Source organism: Tetrahymena thermophila (genome assembly GCF_000189635.1).
Source record: "Tetrahymena thermophila SB210 genomic scaffold scf_8254788, whole genome shotgun sequence".
Classification (NCBI taxonomy): Eukaryota; Ciliophora; class Oligohymenophorea; order Hymenostomatida; family Tetrahymenidae; genus Tetrahymena; species Tetrahymena thermophila.
In genome coordinates, this window is record NW_002476544.1 from 622,985 (window position 1) to 636,520 (window position 13,536).

At 21.7% G+C, this 13,536-nt stretch overlaps 4 protein-coding genes across 4 annotated transcripts in view; all 4 read left to right on the forward strand. All coding sequences in view use genetic code 6, as the record gives it.

Moving 5' to 3' along the window:
* Positions 1–3,055: 3,055 nt before the first annotated feature.
* Positions 3,056–4,290, forward strand: TTHERM_00263660 (hypothetical protein; the record flags this gene model as incomplete). Its single annotated transcript, XM_001009115.2, has 2 exons — positions 3,056–3,886; positions 3,961–4,290. 2 exons carry the CDS (start codon positions 3,056–3,058, stop codon positions 4,288–4,290), a joined length of 1,161 nt encoding a protein of 386 aa, XP_001009115.2.
* A 1,422-nt stretch (positions 4,291–5,712) lies between these two features.
* TTHERM_00263670 (carbonic anhydrase) lies at positions 5,713–6,607 on the forward strand (the record flags this gene model as incomplete). Its single annotated transcript, XM_001009116.2, has 2 exons — positions 5,713–6,497; positions 6,565–6,607. 2 exons carry the CDS (start codon positions 5,713–5,715, stop codon positions 6,605–6,607), a joined length of 828 nt encoding a protein of 275 aa, XP_001009116.2.
* A 1,574-nt stretch (positions 6,608–8,181) lies between these two features.
* Positions 8,182–12,970, forward strand: TTHERM_00263680 (hypothetical protein; the record flags this gene model as incomplete). Its single annotated transcript, XM_001009117.3, has 2 exons — positions 8,182–12,643; positions 12,735–12,970. The coding sequence occupies 2 exons, from the start codon at positions 8,182–8,184 to the stop codon at positions 12,968–12,970; spliced, it is 4,698 nt and encodes a 1,565-aa protein (XP_001009117.3).
* A 541-nt stretch (positions 12,971–13,511) lies between these two features.
* TTHERM_000263686 (hypothetical protein) overlaps positions 13,512–13,536 on the forward strand; it is a gene marked incomplete at both ends in the record, with an annotated part of 478 nt that continues 453 nt past the window's right edge. The window contains one exon of the mRNA XM_012795903.1: positions 13,512–13,536. This exon is cut by the window's right edge and continues 131 nt beyond it. Coding sequence (XP_012651357.1) covers positions 13,512–13,536 — 25 coding nt within the window.

Genomic DNA, 13,536 nt, shown 5'->3' on the forward strand with positions numbered 1-13,536 from the left:
TTTCATATAAGATAGTGTATTTATATGTAATACTAATTGAGAACCATTTTTGAATCCCTTCTTTATAGATTTTATTAAGCAAGCTTAAAAATAATAGTGCAATCAAAATATTTTAAAATTAATTCTCTGAAAATTATAAATAATAGTGTTACATAGCTAAAGTAATCCTTAATTTTATCATAATCTCTCATGATCCAAATATACAAAAGAATTAATTTTCTTCATAAAAGGAAAATATTTCATACAAAAACAAATTATGAGTTTGAGGATATATTGAAGATAGTGTTAAATGGTTTTAATTCATACAGCAAATTTAGTATTTAACTAAAATTAGTTCAAAAAATGATTTTTTTTTTGAAATTTTTCATTTAATTTATAGCTATGAATATCTATTTAGAGGTTTAAATTGCAAAAATAAACAAAAAAACAGAGATATTTATCTTAAAATAATATTATTTAGACCACAAATTATCTAGTTTTACACACTATAATTAAAGATTGCACATATACATTTAGATTTTTATAAACTTACGTTAATGAATTAATATAAATTTGACAGAAAGTATTCCTGTTGAAATGCAATAATTGAAGCTTCTAAAGCTATTATTTTTAATTATTTTTTAATTTATTTTCAATTTTAAAGAGTTATTCTTCTTTTTTAAGTTTATTAAAGAATAAATAACATTTTATTTATATTTATTAGAATTCTCTACTGTTGTTTATTGGCTTAAAAAATATTTTTATCATATAAAACAATAATTAAGAAGTTTTACATGAAAATAGATTTTCATACAACCTATTCAAATTAATAATGGTATTACTTTTATAAAGCCTTAGAGAAATTATAATGAGGAAAAATGCTTTTAAATGATAGCATATCAAGTATTTGTAATTCTATCACTGATGAAAGTAAAATTTTCAATCAGCATAGCTTATTATTTAATAAATTTATTAACTAAAATTTTTATCTTTTTTTATGTTATACATGAATAAGGCTTTAAAATATGGCTATTAACCACTGGTGATAATTATCTATACCTGTTCTAAAACAGCAAAAAAATACATTTTTCTATTTATTGAATGGTCTTTTTTTGAATATTATTTTAGATATTTCCTCCATCAATTAGACTTTGAGTAGGCTAAAAGACTTTATTTACTAAAAAACAATCAATTTTTATATGTATCAAAAAAATGTAAAAATTAAATCTGTACAACATAAATTAAGATAGGATAAGAAAAAATTGATTGAACATAACAAATTTTTCAGAGTTTTTGAGTAAGCAAATAAATTAATTTCAATTAGATTTTGCTTGCAATGTTATGAAAAAAAGTATTTTATTTTCCTCTTAATTTAACATCAGTACTCTTTTCTAAATTATCTAAAGTTGGGATTATTTGATTACAATTACATTCTAAAAATATTTTGAGAAATAAAATTTAAAAATAAAAAATTTAATTATAAAAAAAAGATCTTTTTTTAAAATGAAGATTTCAAAAAGTATTTTCATATTAAACCTTTAATAGAGAAGGCTCTGAATATCTTTATTTTTAATTACTTGTAATTACTTTGAGTATCAAAATAAAAAAACATAAATATTAATTAGTAATTTCAATTTTTCATAAGATTTTGATATTTGTCAATAATTAAAAAAATTTAACTAGAACATACAAACAAGCAAAACAAATTGATAATCTCCCAAGTATTATATATCTTTGGAGGAGTTCATAAAATTTTAGCTAAATTACAAATAATTTAATCAATTATTCATACGAAATAGCTTGAGAGCCTTCTTACTTTAGAATTAGCTTTAAAATAGTATGTTGTTAGAACAAGAAAATTTAGTAATGTCTTTTTTCATTTTTAAATATTATATGTTTGCTTAATTTCGATAAAATAAGGATTTTATTTAATTCATATCTTTTCTCAATCTATATACAAAAATGCCGTATTAATTCTGTAAGCTTACTGAGTCGTATGCTGAGGGCGAACAAAAATAATAATTTTCTTAAAAACTCCAATCAATCGATATCCAAAGAAACATAAAAATGAAATTAGAAGTAATACAGTAAATTATTCAAATTGATTCTTTGAGAGATTAAGGATGAAGAAAGTGAAAAATGAATGAATAGTAGCTTTTTTAGCTTAAAGTTAAGCTTTGACTAAATATGTTTTGTTTAATTGCTATTAAAAGTATTTTATTTTGCATCTTCCGTCAAATATCTGTACGTAACTAATCTTAGCAAGATATTATGAATCTTTAAATCAAATACAACCAACTAATAAAAATCTAATTTTATTTACATCATTTTTCAGATTTAAATGGTTGTAAGCACAATTTATCAAAGAATCAATTGATAGCTAAAATGTCATAATTTTTTCTAAATATGTTGTAATTCCTCAAAAAATACAGAGAGAAGACTTAGTGAGGAATGCGTTTTTGCTTAAATGGGGAGATTATCTATATTGTATGATTATTACATTTTTGATTGATCACGTTTACATATCTCATTTGTATAATATTTTAATTATTTTTAGAATCAATGATTTATTTACCACAAATATTTAATTTCTAAAAATCTATTTTTCCTTTCAGATTTTAATAGACATTCTTATTTGATGTAAGATTCTAAGATTTTCAAACTAAGATATTTATCTATAAAAGAAAATTGATATCCTTAAATATTATTCATCCATTTATTTATTGGAAACCCATTCATAGTTTGTTTGAAAGTAATATTTCTCTAAGTTCTTCTCATTATATAAAATTAAAATAAATTCATTGATTTTAAGCAACAATTGAGAGATACACATGTCAGTCATCCAGTTACATGATATTCACTAATGAAAAATACTTTATATTTATTTATCTATTTATTAATAAAATAAAATTTAACTACTTTGTATGCAATATTGAAATTTGTTAATATAAATTTATATTTAAGGATTTTATTTTTATTAACTTAACTTATAGACTGAATAATATTCAATAGATTATATAAATTATAAATAAGAAAAAAAATAGATCAAAAAATTAGTTTAAAGAAAGTATTAAAAATGGAATTTGCAAGCGATAGTGAAGAAAGAAAGTCAAATGGATGTAATGAAGATTAAAATCTTTAAAATATCTAAGTGGAAGAAATATAGAGAAACTAATAGAGCTCAAATTAAAGTAATTCGTATGTCTAAAACTCTTAAATGGAAATACAGAAAGAAAACTTGTAAGAAGACATTCCGTCTTGGAATCTTACTTAAGTTGCTCCATAAAAAATTGAAGAGTAACTTTAAAGCTAATTATAAGACCTTCTTAAATAACTAGATTTAGAAAATGAAAGCTACATTTAATCTGAGATCTAAGATACACTTGATGAAATTGAAAATTGTAAAAAGAGAAATCAACAAAATAAATTACTTGAAAAATAAGACTCCCTTTAAAAACTGAGATAAGCTGAATAATTTGTATAAAAATTAAAAGATTTGGAGTAATAAACTGAAGGTTCCTAAAATTAAACTTAATAATAATAACTTGAAAGTTAATTAAATTTACTTCTTAATGAGTTAGAGTTAGACGATGCAAAACTAATAATAGAAGAAATAGAAGAAGTTAAAGATCTGATTGAAAAGTAAACTAGTAGAAATTAGCTAAAAAAGGTATCTGAATCTAAACAAAGACTTGCTAAGTTAGATTAAGCCCAGGCAAAGTACAATGAATTACGAACATTAAAAGGAGAAACTGTACTTGATTAAAATTAAGTTAAATTATAATAATTAGAAGAAAAATTGAAAACTTTCCTGTAAGAACTAGGTTTAGAAAATGACATTTAAGCTGAGATCTAAGACACACTTGATTACATTGAAAGTTGTCAAAAGAGAAATTAACAAAATAAAGTACTTTAAAAAAGGAAACTCTTGAAAAACTAAAAGAAGCAGAAAAAATTGTATAATAATTAAAAGATTTGAAGTCATAAACTGAAGGTTCCTAAAATTAAACTTAATAATAATAACTTGAAATTTAATTAAATTAACTTCTTAATGAGTTAGAAATAGAAGAAGTTAAAGATCTGATTGAAAAGTATACTAGCAGAAATTAGCTAAATTAGGTTTCTAAATCTAAAAAAAGACTTGCTTAGTTAGATTAAGCCCAGGCAAAGTACAATGAATTACTAACATTAAAAGGAGAAACTGTACTTGATTAAAATTAAGTTAAATAATAATAATTAGAAGAAAAATTGAAAACTTTACTGTAAGAACTAGATTTAGAAAATGAAAGCTACATTTAAGCTGAGATCTGAAGGCTTAAATATTGACTCTGATGATGCCACAGATAAATTGATTTAAATAGTTGTTGAACCGATTCTAAAAATGTAGGTAAATAAAATGGATTAGGAGATGATTTATATCAAGAATATCTAAAATTGTTTGATAGAAGCTATAAATGAAAATTTTCTAAAATAGCAAGAAAATTTTTAAAATTTATGTTTAAAATAAAAAGTTATTTATGTTTTTTTAGAAATATTTAAAAATCAGATTTATATTTTTTGGTTAGATTTAAATTTATTCATTTTTAACATGTTATTATTTAAATTTAAATATCCTCAAGTATTGTAAATTATAAAAAAGGGTAGTAACTGTGAATTTAATTAATTAATAATTTCTTCTTTTCTTAGTTTTTACATTTTTTGTTGCTAATTTTTTTTTACTTTGGGGAGCTACAAAAATAAATCTATTTTGATATATTTAATTAATAGCCTCTGAATAATTGTTCTTCTAAAATTCAAGTTGATTTTTATAATGAGATACTTTACTAAAAACCAAAGTGATTTAATAGTTTTAAAGGATTTTTACAAATATATTTTAAAAGTTATGAAATTTTCTTTATTATCAAATTATGATTTAAAAAAAACCATATTATTCAAGCTTATAAAAACAGCACAATTTACAAATTTAAAATTATTTTATCTAAAATAATTATTAATAGTTTAAATAATAAAATTCAACTTGAGTTATAGATAAAAATGTCCATCAACCGATAAGTAAAAGTAAAAGAAAAGCTAATTATCTTCAAATAATTTCAATAGTTTATTGGATAATCAGATAATCAGCTTAAGAATATTATTATATATGAAATGATTTTAACTCAAACAAAATATTTAGCTTTTATGTAAAATTAACTACAAACTATTAATTTTTTTTTAAATCTTAAGTTAAGAGCTTTAAAAATCTATTTAGTGGAGTTAAATAGTAAACGATCAATACAAAATAGAGTAATTTATAATAAAATATATTAAAAGCAAGTACTGTAACGTTAAGTGCTATATTTATAGCTCTAATGTTGTTTTCAACTATAAATATAAATGAACAAATAAAAATATGGCTGAGATAATTCTTATAAAATAACAGAGATCAGAAACATGAGAAATATACTTCAAAACTTAGATACATATGAGTGATGAGTTAGCAATAGTCTATATATATCAAAATTTTGTCATACTAGATAAACCTTCCTATGTTGGTTGGTTATCATATTCTTGATTTATCTAAGATCTTTATGTTTGATTAATTTAAATAGGTCTAATTTAGAATAAAATTATGTTGTAACAAAAGCAAAAAAGATTACAAGTTAAAAAACTTTATTTAAAAGATTAAAACAAATAATTAAATTTAATAAATTATAAATATTTTTTTTATTACATTAAACATAATAAAAATAGAAAATGAATCCAATCAACTAAGCTGACTAATAATAAGAATTACAAACTCATGGAATAGATGCATTGCTGCAATATAATAAAAGATGGGCTCAATAAATATAAGTTGAAGATCCTAAATTTTTCTAAAGACTAGCAAAAACTCAAACTCCTGAATATCTTTGGATAGGATGCTCAGATAGCAGAGTTCCAGCAGAAGCATTAACAGGATTAGGATCCGGACAAGTATTTGTTCATAGAAAAGTTGCAAACTAGATTATCTATACTGATTTGAATGCTCTATCTGTAATTTAGTACTCTGTTGATATTTTGAAGGTGAAACATATAATTGAATGTGGACATTATTCATGTGGAGGTGTTAAGGCTGCTATCAAAAATCCAAAAATAGGCTTAATAAACTAATGGCTTTTGCATATAAGAGATCTCAATTTAAGATATAAAGAAGACTTAGATAAAATATAGAATTTCGATGAAAAAGTGAATAAGCTTGTGAGATTAACATTGCATAATCGATTTATAACATTGGAAACTCTACAATATTACAAGATACATGGGATAGAGGACAAGATATATCAATAAATGCTTGGATTTATAGTTTAAAAAATGGTTGTATTACTGAATTAGACTATGCAGCAAGTTTAAGAGAAGTTTTTGAAGAAATTAATCAAAATGCAATTAAGACTATTCTCTAAGGAATAACCTGTCTTCCGAGCTATTCAGAAATTGTAAGACAAAAAAGAAGCTCTACTGTTCCCTTTAGAAAATCTGATTTTAGCAATGATGGAAAATAAGTTTGAATATATTATTAATTTTAAAATAGTAAAATCATCACTTTGGTTTTATTTTCTAATAATTTAGATAAAATATTTTTTACATATATAATAAATAAGTAAATAAATGAATCTAAATTATACAATAAATAAAAATTAAAAAAACTATCTGTTATATAATATAAATTATACATAATATAATGTTTTATTATATTTACTGTAAAACATCAAACATATATATAGATATTTATTTTTTTAATACCCTTAATGTCATCAATTAATTAAACCCTATTTACTTTTTTTTAAAAACGGCCTTAATATATGAATGAACCTTTACCTTATATCTTTATTTTTTATCAAAATTTAATTAAAAAAAAACAAGCAATTATTTATTATTAATTCAATAAAAATAAATAAATAAATAAAAGAAATTTGATATTAGATAGATAATGTATTTATTTATATCTAAAGCTTATTTAGATCCATTTTTAAATCCATTATTTATCATAGAATAATTTTTATATAGATTATATTAATCAAGCTTAAAAATGGTAATGCAGTTAAAATAGTTTAAAATTAGTTTCCATAAAATAATAAATAGTAGTGTTTGTTATATAATAAAAGTAATCCTTGATCTTAGAAAGATCTCTCCATGATCCAAATATACAAAAGAATTCATTTTTTTCATAAAAGGAAAATATTTCATACAAATAACAAATTTTTAGTTTAAAGTTATATTGAAAATAGTCTTAAATGGTTTTATTTCAAGCAGAAAATTTAGTATCCAAGTGAAATTAGTTCAAAAAATTCATTTTTTGAAATTTTTAGCCTATTTTATAATTATAAATATCAATATAAATGTGTTAAATTGCAAAAAATAAACACAAAAATTAGATATTTATCGTAAAATAATTTTATTAGAATGCAAATATTCCAAAATAAAGTGCTTTTATTATTAAAGATATCCCTTAAGTTACAATTTTTATAAACATATGTTAATCAATTAACATAAATTTAAAATATAGTATTCCTGTTCGTTCAAACGCAATAATTGAAGTTGCTAGAGTTATTTTGAATTATGCTTTAATATATGTCAAATTTATTTAAAATAGTTATTCTTAATTTCTAAGTAAAAATTTAAATAATATTTTATCTATATTTATTAGAATTCACTACTATCGTTTATTGGCTTAAAAATTATTTTTATCAAATATTACAATCATTAAGAAGTTCTAATTGAAATAAATTTTCAGTCATGGCATTAAAATGAATAATGGTAAAATTCAAACAATTTACAAAAATAAATTAATTATAATATTTATAATAACAAGAAAATTTTAAAATCTCTTTTTTCATTTTTAACTAAAATATGTTAGCTAGCTTAATTTAAATAAAATATGATTTTTATTTTATTCATATTTTTTATCATCCTATATATAAAAAATAAATTATTAAAATTAATGTGATTATTGAGGAGTTAATGATAAAGAATATCATGAATTTTAATGTTATTAATTGAATTTTAACTAATAAATTTAAATTTGCAAATACTTATTATTGATTAAAAAAATAAAAGTGTTTTATTTTGTATCTTTCCTTCATCGTTTATGTGTACATTTCTAATAAAAATATATTCAAAAAACTTTTTAAATTAAAAATTGGTAAAAAAATAAATCAAAAAGCAAGTTAAAAACAAATATTAAAAATGATCTCAGATGACAGTAGTTATGAAGAAACAAAGATAAATAATGAAGGTAATCAGGATAAAAATCATTAAGATAGCTTAGGCATAAAATAAAAAAGCTCATAGTAAAGCAGGTCATATTTTTAAAAACCTTAAATGTAATAACAGAAAGAAAACTTGTAAGAAGTTAATCCTTCATTATTTAGTACTCAAGTTGCTACATAAAAAATTCGAGTGTAATTTGAAAGCAAATTAGAACTTGGTTTAGAATAAGAGAGCTTAATTTAATCTTAGATATAAGGAACACAAGATGATATAGAAATATTTTAAAAGAAAAATCAACAAAATAATCTACTTTAAATAAAAGATACTCTTGTGGAATAAGCTGAAAAATTTGCATAAGAATAAAAAAATTAATTGAAATAAACAGAAATTTGTTAAAATTAAACATTATAATAACAACTTGAAAGTTAATTAAATGAACTTCTTAATGAATTAGAGCTAACAGATGCAAAACTAATAACAGAAGAAATAGAAGATTTTTCATATATAATTTAAAGATAAATTAGTAGAAATTAGATAAATATGACTTATGGATCTAAAATAAGACTTAATAAGTTAAATGAAGCACAAGTAAAATACAAGGCATTGCTAGAATTGGAAGGATAAATTCTACTTGATTCAAATTAAGTGAAATAATAATCGTTTGATGTAGAATAGAGTGTATTACCTAAAGAACTAAATTTAGAAGATGAAAGCTGCATTTAATCCTAAGTTAAACTCTACTAAAATTAAAGTTAATAATAATTATTAAAAAAAAAATTGAATGATTTACTATAAGAACTAGATTTAGAAGATGAAAGCTAAATTTAATCCTAGATAAAACTTTATTAAAATTAAAATTAAGTTTAATTATTATAATTTGAAGAAAAATTGAATGTATTACCTTAAGAACTAGATTTAGAAGATGAAAGCTAAATTTAATCCTAAGTAAAATTTTATTAAAATTAAGTTAAATAATAGTAATTTGAAGAAAAATTGAATGTATTACAATAAGAACTAGATTTAGACGACGAAAGCTTAATTTAATCAAAAGTTAATCTTTATTAAATTGAAAATTTTCAAAATCAAAATTTGTTAAAAAATGCCTATGGATCCAAAACAAGACTTGAAAAGCTAAAAGAAGCACAAAGAATCTAAATATTATTAAATAATAAGAGTAATGAAAACCAAATTGAATAACCTTAGCCTAAAAATTCAAATAATAGTCATATAAAACTAAAGGAAAATGAATTTCAAAATTCTGATCTCCCTTAAAATCAGCCTTTTGATGTAATAAAATAGTATAACTTAAGTGATTTAAGATAAGATATTTCTTTAATCCCTGAGAGCAGTGAAAAATACTTACTTGAAATGATAGAAATTTGTTTAAATATATATAAATAAGTAGATACTCCTCAAACTGATCCAGGAAACTCGTAACTTTTGACTTAGAAAGAAAAAATAGAAAAACGTTTAATTATTGAAGATTAAAAAACCCCTGAAATAAGCTTACATTTACAAAATATTTAATAAAACATAGATCAAGATAATTTTAAAGGTATTATTGATGAAACAGATATGCTTATTAAAAAGGTAAGACCTTTAAATATTAATGAAATGAAAAGGTTGATTCATGAAGTAGATAAGGCTGCACAAGCTGTAGAAGGATAAGATATTATTATACTTTTAGGTGGAACAGGAGTAGGAAAATCAACAACTATTCATTTTTTAGCTGGCTCAGAGATGGCTGAGCGAAAAATCGAAATAGAAAAAGGAGTTTTTAAAAATTACATAGGTCCTGTTGAAATAAAGAATAAGACTCTTTAAAAAGTAAAAGTAGGATATTCAGCTACCTCTGAGACCCGTTTTATTACACCTGTAAATATTAATTTTAAAGACCTTAATATGGTTTCAAGTGATTCAATAATTTTATGTGATTCACCTGGTTTTGATGTTATTTCAGGGCCAGAAGTAGATATAGCAAATGGTTTAGGAATTGTTAAAGTAATCAAAAAATGTAGGAGTGTGAGACCTGTAATATTGCTAAGTTTCGAGAGTTAGGGTGATAGAGGTTAAGGTATTAAACAATTAGCTCACATATTGATAGGATTTGTTAACGATATTTAAGATAAAATTAGTTCATTATCTTATCTATTTTCAAAATATCCTAAAGATTATAATATAAATTCTGAATTAATCAATATTAAGAATATTATTGATTAGATTACAGAAGAAAAATCTGATGAAGCTTTTACTATTCTAATTGATGACATGATTGAGAAAACTAAGAAATCACGTAACATAATAGATCCTCTTAAAGGAAATCCAACAGAAATTTTAAATAACCTAATGAAACAGGAAGGAATTTAAGATCCTAGTTAAGTTTTCAAATTTTCTATAACAAATAATTCTTATTCTGCAATAACAAACTATATTTTTAAAACAAAATAAATTATCATTTCTGCACTAAGTAGAAGTGAGTATGAATTAATTAATTTTAAGTTAGACGAACTAAAATTTTTAATAGAAATCTTAAATTTAGAATCTATAAAAAAAGTTTATGAGGATTGTGTAAATTATATTAAGGAAGCTATCAAAAAAGACTACGAAAATGCTACTGAGTAGCTAAATTAATAAATAGAAAACAAATTTATTTAAAAGTGTTCATAAATACAAAGCTTGAGAAACAATCATTTAAGTGCTAATTTTAGTAATTCTAACGAATTAATTGATGAATTAAAGCTTGCAGTTAAAAAATTGGCTCAAGTTTTTGGCTAAGAAAACATCATTCAATCTCCAGTATTAGTGGAAGCAAACTTGTAAGAAGACATTCCTAATAATATCATTAGAGTTGTTCCTTAAAAAGCTGAAGAGTAATTTGAAAGTTAATTAAATTAGCTTCTTCAAGAATTAGAACTAGAAGATGCAAGACTAAGAACAAAAGAAATAGAAGAAGTTAAAATTCTAATTGAAAAGTAAACTAGCAGAAATTAGATAATCAATGCTTCTAATTCTTAAAAAAGACTTGATAAGTTAAATGACGCCAAAGCAAAATACAATGCATTACTAAAATTGAAAGGGGAAACTCAACTTTATTAAAATTAAGTTAAACAATAATAATTAGAAGAAAAATTGAAAGCTTTACTAAAAGATCTAGATTTAGAAGATGCTAGCCTAATTGAATATGAGATTGAAGATTTATTAGAAGATATTGACAAGCATAAAAAGAAAAATCAACAAAGTCAAGTACTAGAAAAAAAAGAAACTCTTAAAAAACTGGAAGATGCTCAATAAGTTGCATAAGAATTAAAAGATTTGAAGCAATAAACTGAAGGTTTTTAAAATTAAACTCAATAATAACAACTTGAAATTTAATTAAATTAGCTTCTTCAAGAATTAGAGCTAGATGACGCAAGACAAATAACAGAAGAAATAGAAGAAGTTAAAAATGATATTCAAAAGTTTACTAACAAAAAGTAGTTAAGCAAAGCTTCTGAATCTAAAATAAGACTTGATAAGTTGAATGAAGCCCAAGTAAAATACAAGGCATTGCTAGAAATGAAAGGAGAAACTCAACTTGATTAAAATTAAGTTAAACAATAATAATTAGAAGAAAAATTGAAAGCTTTACTAAAAGATCTAGATTTATAAAATACTAGCCAAATTGAATCTGAGATAAAAGATTTATTAGAAGAGATTGACAAGCATAAAAAGAAAAATCAACAAAGTAAAGTACTAGAAAAAAAAGAAACTCTTAAAAAACTGGAAGATGCTCAATAAGTTGCATAAGAATTAAAAGATTTGAAGTAATAAATTGAAGGTTCTTAAAACTAAACTCAATAATAATAACTTGAAATTTAACTAAATTAGCTTCTTCAAGAATTAGGACTAGAAGATGCAAGACTAATAGAATAAGCCCGAGTAAAGTAATTTCTACTTGATTAAAATCAAGTTAAAAAATAATAATTAGAAGAAAAATTGAAAGCTTTATTGGAAGTACTAGATTTAGAAGATGAAAGTTAAATTTAAGCTGAGATCTAAGTCACTCTTGATTAAATTGAAATTTGCCAAAAGAAAAATTAACAAAATAAAGTACTTAGAAAAAAGTAAACTCTTGAAAAACTAAAAGAAGCAGAACAAATAGCATAAGAATTAAAAATTATAAATAAATAAACTACTTATTAATAATAGCTTGAAAGTGAATTAAGTTAAATCTTTATAGATTTAGATATAAATGATGCAAATTTATTATAAGAAGAAATAAATGATGTTGAAAATCAAATTGAAAAATATATGAGCAAAAATTAGTTAAAAGATACCATTTAATCAAAAATAAGACTTGAAAAGTTGAAAAAAGCATCAGCAATACATAAGGAATTACTAGAATTGAAAGGAGAAATTCTACTTGATTAAAATTAAGTTAAATAATAAGACTTGATAAGTTAAATGAAACCCAAATAAAATACAAGGCATTACTAGAATTGAAAGGAGAAATTCTACTTGATAAAATTAATTTAAATAATAAAAATTAGAAGAAAAATTGAAAGTTTTACTGAAAGAACTAGATATAGAAAATGGAAGCTACATTTAATCTGAGATCTAAGAAGCACTTGATTTAATTGAAAGTTATCAAAAGAAAAATAAACAAAATAAAGCACTTTAAAAAAAGGAAACTCTTGAAAAACTGAGAGTAGCTGAACAAATTGCATAGGAATTAAATGATTTGAAGTAATATAGCTAAATGCCATTCAAAAATTTAGTGAATTGAGATCACTAATTTTTTGTATTGCTGATATATTTGAATATTATTTATATAAAAATAAATAATTTTATAATAGAATTTAATTAGTAATATTTATTATTTTAATTTATATCAATTTTTATGATTTTTCTATTAATTTTTTAATTTTAAAATTTTTTTTTAATCAATTTTTTTTTTCTTGTTTTTTTTAAAAATACATTCTAAAAATATTCTGAGGAATAAAATTTAAAAATGTAAATTATAATAGAAATTAATTAAGGTTATTTTTTAAATCAAGGTTTCAAAGAGTATTTATTTATACTAAACCTTTAACAGAGAAGGTTCTGATTATCTTAATATATATGTATGTTAATATTTGGAGGAGTTCATATAACTAAATTAAAATTATTCATATTAAATAGCTTGAGAGCCTCCTTACTTTATAATTATATTTAAAGCTTTAAATATATTTCTCGTAAATTCAAACAATTTAGAAACAATTATAGCATCTATCTATATGTTAGAATAAAAAAATTTATTTAACACTTTTTTAAATTTTAACTCTTATATGCTAATTTAAGATACAATAAGGT